This window comes from Hippocampus bargibanti, linkage group LG08 (assembly GCF_051943395.1).
Source record: "Hippocampus bargibanti isolate YZ-2025 linkage group LG08, ASM5194339v1, whole genome shotgun sequence".
Taxonomy (NCBI): domain Eukaryota; kingdom Metazoa; phylum Chordata; class Actinopteri; order Syngnathiformes; family Syngnathidae; genus Hippocampus; species Hippocampus bargibanti.
Genome location: NC_142741.1, coordinates 16,266,452 through 16,286,177, shown reverse-complemented (window position 1 = coordinate 16,286,177; position 19,726 = coordinate 16,266,452). Strand labels below are relative to the sequence as shown.

The window sequence follows — 19,726 nt, the reverse complement described above, 5'->3', positions numbered from 1 at the left end:
TAAACTATTACAAAGTAGGAATGAGACAACCCCCTCCACGGACGGAGGGTGCTAAAAACAATCTGGATGAATTAATTTCTTTTTGACAGTCTAGGCAGCCATTTTGCAAATAGGGTTTAAGGTCTGTCGTTTTTCCGAATGTCCTAATGTGTGCACCTGCTAAAAAGTCGAAATAGTTGACTTTTCGTGCGTATCTGGAACGCAGCATGAGTAAATGGTTGACGACTATGGTCTTTCGGGCTGAGCTCATCGGCCAGTTTTAGCAAAACCACGGATATGGAGCTTGTCGGAGTCGGACTTCTAGCTATCAGACTGAGGAGCAGTTCAATGCACTTTCCGTTCATCTGATGTTGTGTTGACTGGGCTGGTACTCGGCCGCGGCGCAACCTCTCCTGACTGACGGAGTCTAGCGCTTTTGGAGTTGGGACTCGCTGATCTGGCCTTTTTTTAACCGGAACGCCGCTTGCACCAGACTGCGTTTCGCCATGTTGAACTGATTCAAGTTGTGTGTGAGTGACTACTGCTGGGACCGAAGTGACAAGCCCCAGAAATCGGTCGAGAGTCTAGGGCTGTGACTGCGCCGGCCGGTGACGCAGGGAAAAACACCCAGAAGAGTGGTGAAACGTCGGAATTACAAATATATTTCTAACAGCGGGTCGGTGTCTCCTGCAATAAAAACCGTCACCAACATCAGGCAGGCCACGTTTATATAATATACGACGACACCGCCGCGCAAGGTTGGATGTAGCCGGTGAATAGAGAAGTCCTATCAAATTCCTGGTGAGTTGTTCGCTAACTAGCTCCGTAGGCTAACCCTAGAGGTGTGATTGTTAGCCGCACCGCAAGGAAGTTACTAGCGTCAGCTGCTTTGGTGCCCGGCAGATAACCAATTGTAGTATTTGTGTCATATGTGCTTTTCATGTATTGGGAGGTTTCCCACACACAACTATCGTCTTTTCATTGTGTAACCATGTGTTACTGTGGTTAAAATGCAACTCATTGTCTAAACATCACGTCCGTTTCCAGAAACTCGCCCGGGTTTATGACTGGACCCGGGCTACTGCTAGCGACCAGTACATTGATGACGCTGTCTACTAGCTGGACAGTTTCGATAATATATTTTGTATAGTAGTCTTTAACTGTATGACGAATTTAACAATTTTCCTCAACCTATACGTTGAATATACCTGTTACATTGTACCTTATATTAAATGCCTGTCGTTTCGGTATAAATGAAAGTATACCGATAATCGAAGTTGAAAACTTGGACGCTAGTTCGAACTCTAGTCAATTTCAGGAAATAGACTACTCCTGTGTTCGGTTGGAGGCTCTTGTGTTATTTATGAGCAGCGCCAGCTTCTCCAACTCACAAAACAATGGTTTTGTCTTTGCTCACTATAGTTTGTTTACACACAGGTTGAATAAAATGCTAAAACGTTGTGTCAGATGAACCTGGTACTTATCAAAATAGAATAAGGTTAGCTAACTGCATCAACTCGGGGACATTAGCGCCGACGGGTAAACCATCGTTAGCATGTCTTAAGGAAACCTCGAATGGCGACTCGGGAGCACAACTTGGGCTACGGGGAACGCCTCATAATTACACCCAGCGTCCGTCGGTAGTAGTGTGGGGCGATAATCATATTTCCCCACTTGTCATTCGCCTTTCAATGCCTATGCTAGGAGAGCGGCTAACGTAATACCAGGCCTGGCCGAGTGGTGATGAGGCCTGCACGTCTCAACGCAATTCGCTTTTGACGATAAGGCCTTCACGGGCGGTCGGCTGTTTGGGGGGCCGCCTTGGACGTTCCCTCGTCTCCACTCTGAAAAGCAGACGTAAAATATGACAGCCATTTGCTGCAATTGAATAAAAGGCCAATTTTCCTTCCATGATTGCCACTGTCTACTTCTTTCTGCCACGGACTCTAATCATTCGTTATCGGTTCGTACTTAGCACTGAATTCACGAATGTGGTAAAGCCGGTTCAGTCCAAAAGGCCGGTCGAAATTAAGTTTATTCCAGAAAGGCCTCTGAGTGTGCTAATTGTCATGGCAGGTGGTTTAGCAACACCGTGGATGGTTAGAAGGGGGTGGGGGGTGGATACATCAACCATGTTTTCCTTTGCATCGGTTCTTGTGTGGCCTGTAGTTGGTGAGGCCAGGGTATAACCAAGCAAAACGATGGGTATAACCACTACCAATGTCCGAAATAAGATGTACACTTTGGTGTCAACCCTATCAGTTTAAAATGACACATCCGTCTTTTTTTCTTTCTAATGCCCTCCAACTGCTTTTAGTTCATTCTGGTGGATTCTAGGTTAAGTGAGAATGTTGTTTTTCAACACCTAGTGTGCACCATTATGGTACACAGAACCTAATTGAACCGGCAGCAAAACAGGACTAGACATACTGTTTTTAATATAGCACTGCCGTCTTTTGGAAAACACAATTGTCAATATTTTTTTTGTCATTTCCCATTAATAATTTTTTTGTAAAATGGAAATGTGTTTTTCACAAGTTGGTTACTACGCTCTATGGTTGATTTAGTCTAGATGTAAAAAAATGTTGACACATACCAATCCCAGTTCAAGCCTCCCTGTGTGGAGTTTGTATGTTGTCCCGGATCTGCATGACTTTTCTTCGGGTACTCTGGTTTCCTCCCACATTCTAAAACATATAAATTGTCCTCAAGCGTGGGTGTGAGCGTCAATGTTGGTTGTTTGTCTGTGTGCCCTATGATTGGCTAGCAAGCAGTTCAGGTGTCCGCCACCTACTGCCCATAAACGGCAGAGATAGGCCCCAGCACGTATGTGGCCCTTGTGAGGATTAAATGGATCAGAAAATGGATGGAGAGTGATGGGTTGTCATACCTGTAAAAGGTAGTCATGTACAAGGTCACTTTCACAGCTGATCAAATTTCTCTAAAAGCAAAAATTAATTTGATTGGGAGGAACCACTAACTCCTCCTTCACTATAGGAGAAATGTGAAACTGGTTTAAAGAAAAACTGGGATGGGGAGCAATGATTGACTGAGCCAGGCTTAAAACATGCATAACGACACCATGTATGCTCGCTCTCATATAAATATGAAGTTCCTTAAATGTTTTATTCCCGTTTCACAATTATTGGATTCTTCATATAGACCAAATTCAGAGAAATGATATTGCCTGTTTGACATTTAATGACATTTTGTGCTTTGATGGTTTAAACAAAAGTCCAAAAATCATCATTAATATCTCCTTTGTGACATGTGTGTTTCAATTTTGCCGTGGACAGATATGTGGGATTAGATCCTTTGTTTGCCCATTATGGACTGAAATGTTCATGGTATGGTATGTTGAACTCAACGTTTGACAATCCCACAAAATGTTTTCAGTAAAACTGTAACCTCTTTTGCTTTTTACACAGAACCTAATGAAGATTAAATATCTAACTTAAAGGACAACCGACGTCTCCAGAGAAGTTGTGTCCATAATTTGTAAAATGGCTTCAAATGACTTCTACTGAGCGTATTTTACAAAGATTCCACTGCATACAGCTATATTTTACGTTTTAAGACTCGTACTGAATATTCAGGAAGTCTTGTTTTTGAGTTGGTGACAAGTCCGTACGTGATGTCACTAAAGGAACGCCTCTGACCGAAAAAAGGACACATTGTAGCAGTCCTTCCATCACGTAAATGTATTTTGCTGTATTTGTTTGGTCTGAAAACCTCGTATGGGACCAAAAAACCGCCAGAAGAGGGCGACCAAGCTGCATGGAAGGAATTTATGAGCCTGTGGAAACAGGCTGATTAATTCCTCACAGGAATTAAGCTGCCTTCATGTCCTCTTTGACAACATCCATAAACCTCATCTTCGCTCTTCCTCTCGGTCTCCTGCCTGGCAGTTCAAGGCTCAGCATCCTTCTCCCGATATAGTCACTCTCTCTCCTCTGGACATGTCCAAACCGTCTCAGTCTGGCCTCTCTGACTTTCTCTCCAAAGCCTCTAATATGAGTTGTCCCTCTAATCTACTCATTCCTGATCCTATCCAATCTGGTCACTCCCAAAGAAAACTTCAACATCTTCAGCTCTACTACCTCCAGCTCTGCTTCCTTTTCTTCAGTGGCACTGTCTCCAGTCCAAACATCATGGCTGGTCTCACCACCGTTTTATACACTTTTCCTTTCATCCTAGCTGAAACCCTTCTATCACACATCACACCTGACATTTTTCTCCAGCCGCTCTAGCCTGCCTAGACACGCTTCTTCACCTCTTTTCCACACCCTCCATTGCTCTGGACAGTTGACCCCAAGTACTTAAAATCCTCCACCTTCTTTATCTCTTCCCCCTGTAGCATCACTCTTGCACTTGGATCCCTCTCATTCACACACAAATATTCCGTCTTGCTGCGACTGATCTTCATTCCTCTCCTTTCCAGGGCATATCTCCACATCTCTAGTTTCTCCGCCACCTGTTCCCTGTTCTCGCTACAGATCACAATGTCATCTGCAAACATCATGGTCCAAGGAGATTCTTGTCTAACATCGTCTGTCAGCCTGTCCATCACCATAGCAAATAAGAAGGGGCTCAGAGCTGACCCCTGGTGGAGTCCCACCTTCACCTTGAATTCCTCTGTCACACCGACAGCACACCTCACAACTGTCTTACAGTCATGATACATGTCTTGCACCGCTCTGACATACTTTTCTGTCACTCCAGACTTCCTCATGCAATACCACAGCTCTTCTCTGGGAACCCTGTCGTAGTCATTTTTTGGCATGAAGCCATACTGCCGCTCAGAAATGTTCACTTCTGCTCTTAGTCTAGCTTCAACTACTCTTTCCCAGAGTTTCATTGTATGGCTCATCAACTTTATTCCTCTGTCGTTAGTACAACTCTGCACATCTCCTATGTTCTTAAAAATTGGCACGAGTACACTTCGTCTCCATTCTTCAGGCATCTGTTCACCATCTAAGATCTTGTTGAATAACCCAGTCAGGAACACCACCGCCACCTCTCCAAGACACTTCTATACCTCAATTGGTAAATCATCAGGCCCGAGTGCCTTCCCCCCCTTCATCCTCTTCAGCGCCCTCCTCACTTCATCCTCGCTAATGTTTGCTACGTCTGGGTCCACAACACTCACGTCTTCTACTCTTTGTTCCTTCTCATTTTCCTCATTCATCAATTCTTCAAAGTACTCTTTCCATCTTGCCATCACACTACTGGCACCTGTTAATACATTGCCATCTCTATCCTTAATCACCCGAACCTGCTGCAGGTCCTTACCATCTTTGTCTCTCTGTCTCGCCAGCCTGTAAAGATCAGTCTCGCCTTCCTTGCTGTCCAGCCTAGCATACAAGTCATAAGCCTCTTGTTTGGCCTTTGCCACCTTTACTTTAACCGTGTGCTGCATCTCCTTGTACTGCTATCTACTCTCGTCGATCCTCTCAGTGTCCCACTTCTACTTTACTAACCTCTTTCTCTGTATACACTGCTGCACCTCCCCATTCCACCACCAAGTCTCCTTATCTACTTTTCTTCCACTCGATACACCAAGTACTTTCCGACCTGTGTCTCTGATTATGTTCGCTGTAGTTTGCCAGTCATCTGGAAGGACCTCTTGCCCACCCAGTGCTTGTCTTACCTCCTTCCTAAATGTCATGCAACACTCTTCCTTTTTCAACTTCCACCATTTTGTCCTCACTTCAGCCTTTGGTTTCTTCATCTTCCTCACTGCCAGCGTCATCCTACACACCACCAACCTATGCCGTCTGGCTACACTCTCACCAACCACTACTTTGCAGTCAATATTCATAACTGGATGTGTAACAAGAAAGCATATTCTCTGAATCTGAAGCCATTGTTTTGATTCTCCAGCAATGTAAGACGTCTTCGCGTCACGTCACGAACTGGGGGCTGGACTTTCTGAAAATACCCAATTTGCAGCTCAATTTTTTGCAGATTTTGGACATTTTAAGTCATTTTTATTGGTGTTTTGCATTTGAATAAAAATATACTGCGTGTTTTGGGTATTTTAGATGCTATAAAACGTTTTTCTGATGTCAGTTAGGAAACAAAAAACTGATGTCGGTTGTCCTTTAAACCAAATACCCCTTCTACCTTTACCCACAAGACCATCCTCTGTAATGGCTCTGATAACCCTGCAAATTTGAGAATCTTCATCTGTAAAGACCCTGTGTTGTGTTTGTACCAACATTACAAAAAGTGTGAGAATTCATCAGTTCTTTACAATAAACCTTTAAACTTATTTGATCAACTCGGGCACTCAATTTTAAGGCAAAAGGACACGATGTGTCAGTTTGAAACAGGCTTTGGCCCTTTTATAGCATCATAATATTTATAGTGAAGAGTTTCTTATATTAATTTGTCCGATAAGGAGTAATTTGGTGTCTAAATTTAAAACGGTAAAGAACAATTCCCTTTTCCTTTTCAGACAATTATTGTAATAAGTTTTGATGGCGCATCTTGAGATTTAATGAAACGAGAGCGCTTGGTGGTCCTAAAATCATTTTTTTATCCCCATAACACACTCAAACTGCTTTGCACGTGTATTCTAAGTGACTTGCCCTAGCCTGTGGATTAATTCCGACCTTTAACCCATACCTCTTTCTCCTTCATCACTGCAGGTAATGCAATGGTCTCAGCGGCACATCCAGATCTTCAGGTGCTTGTGTCCCTCTCTTGCGTATTCTGCCTCTCTTCCCTCCGCTCCACAGCTGAGGTGGCTCTGATTTCCCTCCTGGTCAGCGCTGCTTAAAGAGGCCAAGATTGCCAAGATCTGCCCTGTGGCGAGCATGACGGCCACCACGCGTGGCTCTCCGGTGGGGGGCAATGACAGCCAGGGCCAGGCACCTGATGCTCAGAGCCAACCTCCGTTGCCACAAAACCAGGTCAGCATTTTAAATAAATAGTAAATGCATTAATTCAGGCTCAAAGTTTTGTCATCATAAAACCTCTGTCATATCTTTAGTACATTAGTGCATTCAAAGCGTAAACCACTGTACACTGAACCTTCTGATCACAATGATACATTCCAGATTGACATGTCATTAAAAAAAATCCCTGATAATTTTACCCCACCATAGATGTATTTTACACTTGATACACCTCTAGGCACCTTTTAAAATGCACCTCAATTTATTTAAGTACACTTAAATAATTCCTTAGTCAAACAATGTATTGGTACTAATGCACCATGTTTTTTCCTGGCTCAAATTAAGCCAGCGGTGGTTCCCTCCTCACCATGCTCCATTATGTGCATGTATTCTGTAAATTCAACTCGCTCACTTTTACAGGAAGAGTTTGAATTAAGACTTCCAATAAGAATATGACTTATGTTAAATTATTTGTGTATTAAAACTTGCATTGGACAATGATGGACTCATAGCTTGTGTGGTGGGATCACTTTTGTTTTGTGCCCTGGTCCATGTACATATGTGCTCCAATAAGCAGGGTGTCCTGTCCTCTGTAAAAAAACACAGGGAAAACTATCTTAATCTATCCAAACTATGTATTTTTTTTATAGCTTTGTTATTTGTGTGTTTTGTAGGTAGCACCATGTTTCATAATACTTCCCTTTGGCTGCTTCAGTTGGTTGATGGCTCTCTCGTAGGTCAGGCAGCAATTGCCTGCTGTGTTTGGGTGCAGTGCTTTTGGAATAAATAACAGTGCATGCCTTCCTCAGTATGCCCAAGCCAGGTTAATTCATTTAGCCACTGTTTATCAAAGTCCCTGGCTCATGTTGTTTTGAAGGTGATATGGAAAGACAAATTAAAAAAAGTTTCAATGATGTTCGCATTAACTTCCTGTTAATTGACACAGATTCATGTCGCCTTGCTGTCTTGTCCTCACGCGAAGGAAACTTTTATTTTAATAAACACAAGATGTTTGGATGCTTCTGGAAAGCACTTGATAAAATCAGGACACCAATAGCACTGACTACCGGGGAAAAAACATAATTTGAACGGTTTCTTTGATAATGGCTTCACGTCTTTCCTGTGCCCAGGTGTTGATATAGCACCTCCATAGTGCCGTAACGCTGCAACTTCAGTTAAAATACACAACTGCCGCAGTGGTACATCAATCCCTCAATCAGCACAGCTGGAGCTTTATGCTGTGTTGAGCAGTATCAATCGGTCTGGCTGTGGGTGGCACAAAATTATTTGTTGATAGCTGCCACAGAATTTTGAATGCAGGAAAAACCTTGTACACTCAGACTTTTATCTAATATAACTTTGAGGAAACACTCGCTCGCAGAGTTGCTCATGCTCAAATAAGAGGCTATGTATCGTTCAAGGTATTACTGTCATACTGAGTCTTGAAAACAAAATAATTTCAACACGTATATATAAACACCCAAATGTTTAAGAAACTCGATAATAAAAGTGTCTTACTTTTAAGTTTTAATCTAAACATTGAGTTACTTAATGTAAAACTATAATGCCAAATGCAATAGATGGCCTTACACAAATGAACTACTTGTCACATCAAATACAACAAAAGAATTAGTTTTGGCTCAAGCCAGAATTTTACTAACATTCATATATTATCTGCTGTTTGGCTCAGGGACTATCACTGCAAATGAGGGGAACATTCGCTATGGCATGTTGGGGTACTACACTGACGTACTGAAACTCTACAGTCGGAGTTGCTGTACTAAGCCATGAAACAGACATGGTTTAAAAATCCACGACATAGCTGACATTTCAAAGACTAACTACACTACCAATGGTTCACAAATAACCTGACTGTAATAACATAACTTTATAAAACTCAAAACCAATACACATTCTATGATGAGTCCTGACATACAGTGAAAAAAATAAGTACAGTAAAGTCTCGTTATATCGATATCGGTTATATCGATAGTACTGCTTATTACGATACTATTTCTATGAACGCAAGGAGAAAATTTACATGCCGCGGGATCGGATATATCGATAGTCTGGTTATATCGATATTTTTTCAGACTCCCGAGAATATCTAATATTAAGCAGATTCTTTACTTACAGACAGTGTAGGTGTTCAAATAGCTGACATGTTTCGGCGACTACTTCCGCCTTCGTCGGCTTAATATTAGATATCAAGTAAACAGTATGAACTTAGTACAACGATCCCGAGAATATCGATATAACGAGACTTTACTGTATTTGAACACCCTGCTATTTTGCTATTTCTCCCACTTAGAAATCATGGAGGGTGTCTGAAATTTTCATCATAGGTGCATGTGCACTGTGAGAGAGATTAACTAAAAAGAACCATACAGAAATCACAATGCATGATTTTGTTTAACAATGTATTTGTGTGATACAGCTGCAAATAAGTATTTTAACACCTGTGTATCATCTAGAATTCTGACCCTGAAAGACCCGTTAGTACTCCCATGAGAAGTCCACCTGCACTCCATGTATAATCTTGAATCAGATGCACCCGTTTGAGGTCGTTAGCTGCTTAAAGACATCTGTCCACTCCATACAACCAGAATGACTTACTTGTAACATGGCGAAGACCAAAGACCTGTCCAAAGACATTAGAGACCAAATTGTACACCTCCACAAAGGCTGGAAAGGGCTACAGAGCAATTGCCATGCAGCCTGGTGAAAAAATGTCCACTCTGGAGCAATCATTAGAAAATGGCAGAAGATAAACATGACGGTCAAGCTCAATCGGAGTGCGGCCCGGAACTACACAACAGGAGTTGGTCAATGAGCTGAAAAGAGCTAGGACAGGGGTGGGCAAACTTTTTGACTCGCGGGCCGCATTGGGTTCTAAAATTTGACAGAGGGGCCAGGCCAGGAGCATTTGGAGGGAGTGTTTGGGCCGGAAATACTAAACCTAAAGCATTAAAGGACAACCGACGCCACCGGACAAGTTATGTCCATAATTTATAAAATCACTTCGAATGACTTCGACTGAGCGTATTTTACAAAGATTCCACAGCATATAGCTATAGTTTCCATTTTTAGACTTGCGCTGAATATTCATGCTGTCTTATTTTCGAGTTGATGACGATCCCCATGTGACGTCACGTTTGGACCGCCCCTGACCGAGAAAGCGACACACAATGCATTTTGGGTACTTTGTTTGGTCTGAAAACTTCGTGTTGATCCGTGTTGATGGCGAAATTAGAAGGAAAACACATGAATAACGCGATGGTGAATCGTTGTGTGTTGCACCAAGACAACTACAGTGAGACCTCAATTTACGAACTTAATTGGTTCCCAGACAGAGTGTGTAAGGCGAAAAGTGTGTATCTAAAAAAAAAAATTCCCATAGGAAACCATTAAAATGGGAATAATCCGTTCCCGGGTTTCCATAAAATATACTTTTCAACTAACTAAGCCTTAAAACTACACACGACATACCTTATTCTATGTATAATAAATGTACTGTTGTATTGTAATGAAAGAAATACACTGAATTGTATCATAAAGTCACTTTATTTACATTTGTGATGGTCATTTATGGCTTGATGGAATGGCGTTGGAGGTCGAAGGTCAAAGGGAATTGTCGTTTGGAAAGAGAGGCGCATTACATGACGAATGTAATTAAAGAAATAAACTGTGCTGTAAAGTAAAGTTTTATTGACCTTTTTGATGGTCGTTGATGGCTTATGGAAGGAGAGTCACCTTCCATAAGGACTGTTGGTAACTTAACCTGTGGTGCCGTTCGGTCGTGTGCTTCCGCCGAAGATCACTCCGCCAGCCGTGGTGGGTGTGTATTATGAAAATAGTGTTTATTATAAGGTTTAATTTTCATAAATTTGACGTTTGTAATACAAAAAGTTTGTAAGTTGAGGTCTCACTGTATTTGATATTCGCTGACACAAATTCCCAGCTGACAAATCAGCCCATTTCCAACGGAGCTTGGGCGCAATCTTCTGCATTTTCTGGGTGCTACATTGCTGTCATTGACGGCTCGAATTGATATGGGAGGACTCCTTGAATCAATTGCAAACATTTATGCTTTCCTCTTCAGAACTATTTGAATCATATTCATAACTGGATGAGTCAAGAGAAAGCATCTTCTCCGAATCTGAAGCCATTGTTTTAATTCTCGAACAAGGCAAGACGTCTTGGCGTGACGTCACGAACAAGGGAATGGGACCTTCTGAAACTGGCCATTTCTGGATTCATTTTGAAGTCATTTTTATTGGTGTTTTTCATTTAACTAAAAATATCAGCCTGCCTGATTTGGGTATTTTAGATGCTATAAAACGTTTTTCTGATGTCAGTAGGAAACCAAAAAAATGGTGCCGGTTGTCCTTTAAATGTAGTGTGTACAAACCTCATAGCACAGTAAGAACACTACAACTCATTTTTTTCAAATGTGAAAAATATCCCTGATCAGTTAATAAATTTGTCTCAAGGAATATGGTGTTTACATACTATTTCGCAGATACTTGGAGGAAGAAATGGAAATAGATTAAAATAACATATGCAACCTCTAAAGATGGAGGACACTGATTTGCTGTGGCAACCCCTTGAAGGGAAAAGCCGAAAGGAAAAGAAGAAGACTGTGATTTATCAAGATTGTGTCTGTTTTTTTCATTGAAGGGGCAAAGTTAAAGAAATCAACATTTATTGAAAAATGGAATCACTTTCAACATTCAAAACATATTATTACACAACGAAATATTCAAGCTCAATCATACCTACTTGTGTTAAATTCCGCCAAATCATAGATGGTTTGTCCTGACCGCGCGCTCAACAAACTCTTCACTGACGCCCTCGCCTTCACGCGCAAACAATACACGTGTACCGTCGCCGAGCACACAGACATAGGCTACCTGCAGTTGAAATTTGCATGCATGGCAGCCAATCAGAAGCCTGCTTCTTTCTTCCGGACTTTCGCAAGCGTTATAAAGTCGTGCAATTGCATGTCATTTTCCAAAATAGATGCACAGAACCTCAGCCCAGAAAAAAGATTCAAAAGAAGCTAACAACATATGTGACGCTACAAAATGTAAATTTACATTAAACCGTGACTGTAAAGTGTACGTGAGACTTATGAAAGGGGCTTAGTGGCTCATAGGAAGCAATGCAAACGTTGCATTGTGCACCACAATGACAATCCACTACTGCAGCAAAATCTACAGCCATGCACATTTACCGTAAATTAAGCAAGGTAGCATTTGTAGTAGGTACATTCTTGATTTAAAAAAAACTTTATACTTTGTGCCAATGTTTTTTAATGTGATTAGTTGTCTCATTGTGCTTCAAGTTGTGAAAAATGGGGCAGGCAACTTTTCAGTTATCTGCCCTGTTGTCCGCTAACTTTTTGTCATGAATTTCAGACACTGTTTTTACTATAATTTGGGCAAATTCGGCGGGCCGGATTAAAAAGCCTAACGGGCCGTATGTGGCCCGCAGGCCGTAGTTTGCCCATGTCTGAGCTAGGACCACCGTTTCCAAGGTTACTGTTGGTAATACACTAAGACGTCATGATTTGAAATCATGCATGGCACAAAAGGTTCCCCCGCTTAAACCAGCACATGTCAAGGCCCGTCCGTCTTAAGTTTGCATATGACCATTTGGATCATACAAAGGAGTCATGGGAGAAAGTTTTGTGGTCAGATGGGACCAAATTAGAGCTTTTTGGTCATAATTCCACTAAGCATGTTTGGAGGAAGAAGAATAAAGAGTACAATCCAAAGAACCCCATCCCAACTGTGAAGCATGGGGGTGGTCGCATCATTCTTTGGGGAATTTTTTTCTGCACATGGGACAGGACGTGCCCACTGCATTAAAGAGCATGACTGGGGCCATATATTGTGAGATTTTGGGGAACAACCTTCTCTCAGTCAGCGCATTCAAGATGGGTCGTGGCTGGGTCTTCCAACACGACAACGACCCAAAGCAGACAGCCAGGAAAACCAAGGAGTGGCTTCGTAAGAAACATATCAAGGCTCTAGCATGGCCCAGCCAGTCTCCAGACATGAACCCAATCGAAAATCTTTGCAGGGAGCTCAAACTAAGTGTTTCTCAGCGAGAGCCCAGAAACCTGACAAATCAGAATCAGAATCAGAATACCTTTATTCGTCCCGCAATGGGGAAATTTGCAGTCCACAGCAGCAATTGAAGAGGGATGGGGTTGGGGTGGGAGTGAAAGGATAGAAAACAAGATATTCTAAGCATAACAAAATAAAAATGTCAACTGTATACTGTGCAAATGTAGATGTGCAAAAACCGTTCTATAAACAAGACTGTACATAGTGCAGAATCAAGAGATGCATTTAGATATATTGCAACAACCCATATTTACAAGTGTCCAGTTTTTTTTTGTTTTTTTCACATGTGATCATTGGGAATTGTGAAGCCTGACAGCAGTCGGTAGGAATGAGCGGCGGTACCTCTCCTTCTTGCAGCGCGGGTGTAATAGTCTCTGGCTAAAGGAGCTACCCAGAGCTGTCAGGAGGGGGTGGGAGGGGCTGTCCGTCATAGCTTTTAGTTTAGCTAGCGTCCGTCTGTTGCCCACCTCCTCTAGAGAGTCCAGCGAGCAGCCCACGACAGAACTGGCCCGCTTGACAAAGCGCCCCAGTCTTTTTCTGTCCCGGGTGGTGATGCTGCCTGACCAGCAGACAATGCCATAGTGGATGGCTGATGCCACCACAGAGTCATAGAAAGTCTTTAGGAGTGACCCCTGAACTCCAAAAGACCTCAGTTTCCTGAGGAGGAAGAGGCGACTCTGTCCCTTTTTGATTAGGGCATCCGTGTTTGTTGTCCAGTCCAGTTTATTGTTGAGAGTAACACCCAGGTACTTGTAGGAGGTCACCCTCTCAATGTCCGAACCCTGGATGTTCAATGGTGCAGGTGACGATTGTTTCTGGAAACGATCTGTGTGGATGAGTGGGACAAGATCCCTCCTGCAGTGTATGCAAACCCGTGAAAAACTACAGGAAACGTTTACAAATGCTCTGTACCACAAATTAACATTGATTTTCTCACACAAATGAATTGTTTAAAAAATCATGCATCGTGTTTTCTGGATTTTTCTTTTTAGTTTATCTCTCACAGTGGACATTCACCTACAATCAAAATTTCAGACCCCTCCATGATTTCTAAGTGGGCGAAATAGTAAAATAGCAAGGTGTTCAAATACTTTTGTTCCTTGTATACTTTCGGAGTAATATTTTCAACATGTGGCCCCCATGATGTCCCTGATCCACTGGTGAAGAGACGCTTTGATCCTCTCCTCTTTCATTTGGAACTGCTTTATGTAACAAAGAGGGTTTTATGTAACAAAGAGGGTACAGAAAGTGCTTAAGAATGAATGACTCTCTGTGGCTTTGTGTTGTCATGTTATTTGTTATTTAGTTTTTTTTGTTCTTTTGACTTCAAGATGGCGCCGCGAGAGTGGCTGCCTTTCCAGCAGCTCCTGTGTTTTGCTTTTTCTACTTTCATTTCTTTCATGACTTTGCTGCTGTGAAATGTAAATTTCTCCACTGCGAGACTAATAAAGGCAAATCCAATCAATCCAATCCAATCCAATTTTATAGGGTAGTCAAACATCTGTGGGTTAATGATGAAGATGTTCACTGATATGAAATCTCAAGTTTTCTGGACTCCATATGTGATATCACAAATATTGTTTGGTTTTGTAACACATTTAGATGGGGTGTGGGAATGGAGTCTAACCCTTGGTTCCTTTGTTTTGTTGCTTTATCTGAAAGGCAAGATTTGGCTTGATTTTTGAATTGTACATTCTCGGTTCACATTTCATGCATTTGGAATCACTGTTCTTTTCCTTGTGACCTTCTTGACAGAAAATATGTTATTGATTCATGAAGCCTTAAATTGATCATACAGATGCATAGTGTAGATTAGCCCAAAGCTGTATCAAGCCCTTTACCTTGTGAAAGTATGATGTATTTTGGGGAGATATATATAAATAGTTCTACCGATGACAATTTTGCTCTTACAAGGACAGGTCAGTCAATTTAAAAGGCCACGGAAGGAAGCATTCTGTGACTCAAAAGACCTAGTACTGGGGCCTTGTGGTTGTGGTTAATTTAGTAACAATACTATTGATTTTTTATCAACAATTTAGGAACGTTTCAAGTGCCCTTGTTGTTATTTTGACTTCAAGATGGCGCAGCGCGAGTGGCTTCCTTGACTGCAGATCCTATGTTGTATTCTTTTGCTTCTGTGAATTGAGAATTTCTCCATTTTGAGAGAAATGAAGGTTTTCTTATTTAATCTTATCTTCTTCCCCAATTACAGACACTACATCTTAAGTCTTTAACAGATTTTTAATGTTGGGTATTACCAGACACACACGAACACGTGCACACATGCACGAATACTCACAGATGCACAAGGGGATGAAAAGAGAGGGGTGTGTGAAAACGGAAAGAGGGGTGGGTGAAGGCGAGGCATCAATGAACAGAGCCATCCTGAGCGATAGACAAGAGGTGAGTGTGCGTGCATGCGTGAGTGTGTGCACACGGGCACACACACAGCAAGTATGTGTTGATGAGCTGTGGTGATACGTGAGAAGCAAGCTGTATATGTAGGTCAGCCAAGCAGCAAGCAGGAGGAGCCTTCCCCACACACCCCCACATTTCATATTTCTCACTTTCACATTCATCCACCCATCGTGTTCACTTTGTCTGGCGTGTTTGACACCTGTCTGCAGCATCAAATAAAATAGATATCTTATGTCTATGCCAGGGTTCAGCAACCTGCAGCTCCGGAGCCGTATGTGGCTCTTTCATCCTTATTGTATGGCTCTGTGTGGCTTCAGAAATTAAAATAAAGTATCCGATTGAATAAAAAAAGTATGCGTCGAAATATATATTTGTCTCAAAAATGCCTGTCACCTTTTAAAGAGAAGTCCAACTTAATTGTCAAACATCTTTCTTCAGACCATTTTATGTGAAGTCCAAGCCTGTTGCCTTTTAATTCTGCCACATTCACATCTTTTTCTGCCTTGCATCCTAGATTCAAACAGTGAATAAGAATCTCCCTTATTTCTGACTTAACTGAGCATGGATGCTAGGTCACCCCATGACAATTTTGACAAACGATGAGCAGAAATCCCCTGCCAATCTCTGTTTCAATTCGCAATTGGCACGATTATGAATGGATGGCACAAATTCTGGTTCTGCAACTGCACTTGCATTGGCCAGAGACAGTATCAATATCTGATGGCATACAATCAATACTTATTGGTGTGGAAATTAGTACTCATGCAATTTCCTTGAGTTTTTGTAACTAGATGCTCGTATTTAGGCCAAGTCTGGTGTGTCAGGACCCACAATCGTTTGTGGGCCTTTTATGGGTAGGTAGGTCAGTTATTTCTACCAAGTAATTGTTTAATTTCCTTCATCCAGCGGTAGGTTTAAAAAAAACACAATCTTTATTTTTTAATTTCAATAAAACATGGATCGCAACCTTGCTACGATTGGCAAATGAAGGTGGCTACAGTTCACAATCATTGCCCTCTGTTGCTGGGGTTCTGGGTATATGACAAATTTTTTTCCCAGATTTTATGTTTCTTATATTTTAGACTTCATCTCCGAACTCATCTAATGAGAACTCTCCAGTGAGCCCACCGGGTGAGCACGGTCAAGGGGATGGACCGCCCCAGCTAGAGGAGGAGGAGCCCGCTTTCCCCCACACTGACCTAGCCAAGCTAGATGACATGATCAACAGGTACCTCATTAGGGTTGTTCAATACCACTTTTTTTTCTTCAAACTGCTACCGGTTCCTAGATCAGCACATGAGTGCTCTACTCAGGAGTACTGACTGACACTGATAGTTTCTATAAAAAACAGCAAGATTAAATGAACATGTTATTTCAGTTAATCAAAAGTTTTTTGTTTATTTCTGGTGAAAGAAAGAACAGTTGCTTTTCAGTGGACAATTGAAGTCAGAAATAAAACACTAAAGATATTTAGAATTTAGAATTAATTTGTAATAAATAGTGACCCATTCTGATTTTTTTTTCTTTATAAAAAATAAATTGAAATTGAAGTGCAAAATAAAACAGCTTCAGGTGTTAACTGTTGAATTTGGTAGATAAACCTGGGTGAATTTTTTTTTTATCACAGGATTGTAAGCTAGAGCTCTAACCATCACACAAATTAAATGTTGATCCATTCATTGTGCGGTTCTCGATGCATATTTTGGAATTTTTTGATGATTGCTGTGGTCTTTCCTCCCAGGCCTCGTTGGGTAGTTCCAGTTTTGCCAAAAGGAGAGTTGGAAGTCCTTTTGGAGGCTGCTATTGACCTTAGTAAAAAAGGTAGGAATGTGTACCACAAAAGATGTTTGAAGTCTGCTGACATGTACTAACAATTACATTGTCAATATAATTCCACAACCAGTGCAAAGAATTACAGTGAATAAAAAACATTTGCCCTTTTTCTAGATTAATTTATTATTCCATACTTTGCCCGTTTTGTCATCAAACAGATGCAAATATCAGACAAAGTTAACCCAAGTAAACATAAAATGCATTTTTATGTTGATGATTTAATTGTTGGGGGAAAACTGTGAAAGATACCTGGCCAATCGTGGAATAGCTACTGACCTCAGCCAATAATAATTGGTTGGGCCACCCTCAGCAGCAGCAGCAACTCTTCATGTGCAATTTAGACAATTGGCAATTAGTCTTTCACATCTTTTCGGAAATATTTTTTGGACCACTCTTCCATTGAGAATTATTTTATTAGATTTTTTTTGCAAGAACTACCCTTCTAAAATTCTGCCTGCAGTGCATTTCAGTGGAATTCTGGACTTCTCCAGATCTTGACTGAGTCACTCTAAAACTGGGGTCTCCAACATCGGTCCTCAAGGGCCTCTGTCCTGTCTGTATCCCAGCTCTCCCAGGAGAAACACACCAGATTCAAATAAACAGGACCATTCTACTGCTGCTTCTGAGCTGGTTGATGGGCTGATCACCTGAGGAGTGACATGCAGAGAAGGCGGGATAAATTGTGACTTTAAAACCCACAGTCATGGTTGACCACCAAACAACTATTAGCAGTGTTTCAACAGCCACAAACGGCATTTGCTATCACCACTTGACAATGATGAGGTCCAACACAGAGTCCATGGTGAAGGACCCCGGGCTGCCAGATCCGAGGAGGAGGTTAGACCAAAGATTGGGAGGCAAGCCCCAATTAATGCAAATGATGAGCTTGGGAGGCCAGCCCCAATGAATGAAATGCTGAGCGAGGCTACAACTGACCTGAAAGATAAGATCATGGCAAGAATGAAGGCTGGGCAACCTAGAAACCGATTTTTTTTTTCTTACTTTGTTACTTCCGGGTTGAGTGAACGCTGGCGCGTGTGGCTGCCGCTGTTCAGCCGCAGAAAAAATATGCTGTGACTGTAAAGTGTCCTTGAGAGTTTTTAAAGGCACTTTTATAAATGAAATGTATTATTATTATTATTATTATTATTATTACTGGAAGAGAGAACAGTCACACAAGACTGCAGGTCCCGACATACCAACCAATGCATAGCCTGGATTGATTGCAATCCAGGCACGAATTCCATGGATCACTGAATGCTTAGACTTGTAAGTGAACAGGAGCTAGAAAGCCTTTGTTGCGAATTTGACGAAGATGTCGAAAACCACACTTGAAGCCAATGGCAACCCACTTGCGTAATTGTCCATCAAATGTGGCATATACTAAGGCCATGCACCCTGCCAACTGATGTGCATGGATGACATAAAGCTGTATTCTAAGAGCAAAAGGGACAGAGACTCCCTGATCCATAACATTGGGGTGTCATTCGGGATTGAGAAATGTGGTTGGATGATGACTGAGCGGCAAAGTAGTTGACGTTAGAGTCTAACTCCCTGAAGAAACAATAGCGAGATTACGAGCGAGATAGCGACATTGAGGAAAGCCACAAGCTAATGGTAGACTCAAATTGGCAACAAGGAAAGGGGCTCCGGCCAAATACCTCCAGCGGGTGAGGCAAATCCCAAGAATAAAGCTCAATGGAAAGTAAAGGACAGAGACAATAAAAACCTATGCCCTGCTAGTGATCAGATAACCTATATGAATAATACAGTAAAAAGCCAAAGGAAGAGATTCCCACAGATGTTAAGATCCAAAAGTTCCTAACCATGCATGGAGGGTTCCATACCAAATCCAACACCCTGAGACTGTATGCAAGATGTGAGGAAGGCTAGTGAATCTGAGAGCCACTTTCCAGGATGAAACACCTAAGCTCCATGAATACATCAAGGAGAAGACCCTAACTGATGACGTACTCAGAGCATGTCTCAGACAACAGAGGTTGAGGTGCTGGAAGAGGGACCATCATGGTAGAACAAACCCCTACATGGGATGTACCACCAGAACATAACTGAAGTGGCTGATCTCAATAAGTCGTATCAGTGGCTAGAGGGGGCTGGCCTGAAGGACCCCACAGATGCTCTTATCCTGGCTGTTCAGGAGCAATCTTGAGGACCAGAGCCATAGGTGCCCAGATATACTACACCAGACAATACTCAAGGTGTTCAAGGTGCAAAGAGGCGCTTGAGACGGTCCAACACATAACTCCTTTGTGTAAGATGCTGTCAGGGAAAACCTAAATGGACCGTCACAACCAGATGGCTGGTATAGCTACCAAAACATCTGTATGGACCCCAAGGTCAAAATAAGAAATACCTACAAAGGTGGTGGAGAATGACTGAGTGAAAGCCTGTGAGACTTGCAGATACAGACTGACAAGATGCGAACCAAACAGATATTAT

At 41.9% G+C, this 19,726-nt stretch overlaps 1 protein-coding gene across 4 annotated transcripts in view; it reads left to right on the top strand.

Annotated features, from left to right (window-relative positions):
- The first annotated feature begins 261 nt into the window (after positions 1 to 261).
- Positions 262 to 19,726, top strand: part of usp9 (ubiquitin specific peptidase 9) — a 55,565-nt gene continuing 36,100 nt past the window's right edge. For 2 of the 4 annotated variants that reach the window (XM_089003244.1, XM_089003243.1), the window contains exons 1-4: positions 262 to 780; positions 6,633 to 6,896; positions 16,516 to 16,661; positions 17,175 to 17,254. In XM_089003244.1, the coding sequence (XP_088859370.1) occupies positions 6,801 to 6,896; positions 16,516 to 16,661; positions 17,175 to 17,254 (322 nt within the window). In that variant the 5' untranslated portion in view covers positions 262 to 780; positions 6,633 to 6,800. The remainder of the gene's footprint in view (positions 781 to 6,632; positions 6,897 to 16,515; positions 16,662 to 17,174; positions 17,255 to 19,726) is intronic. The other 2 variants (XM_089003246.1, XM_089003245.1) reach the window with 1 other exon arrangement.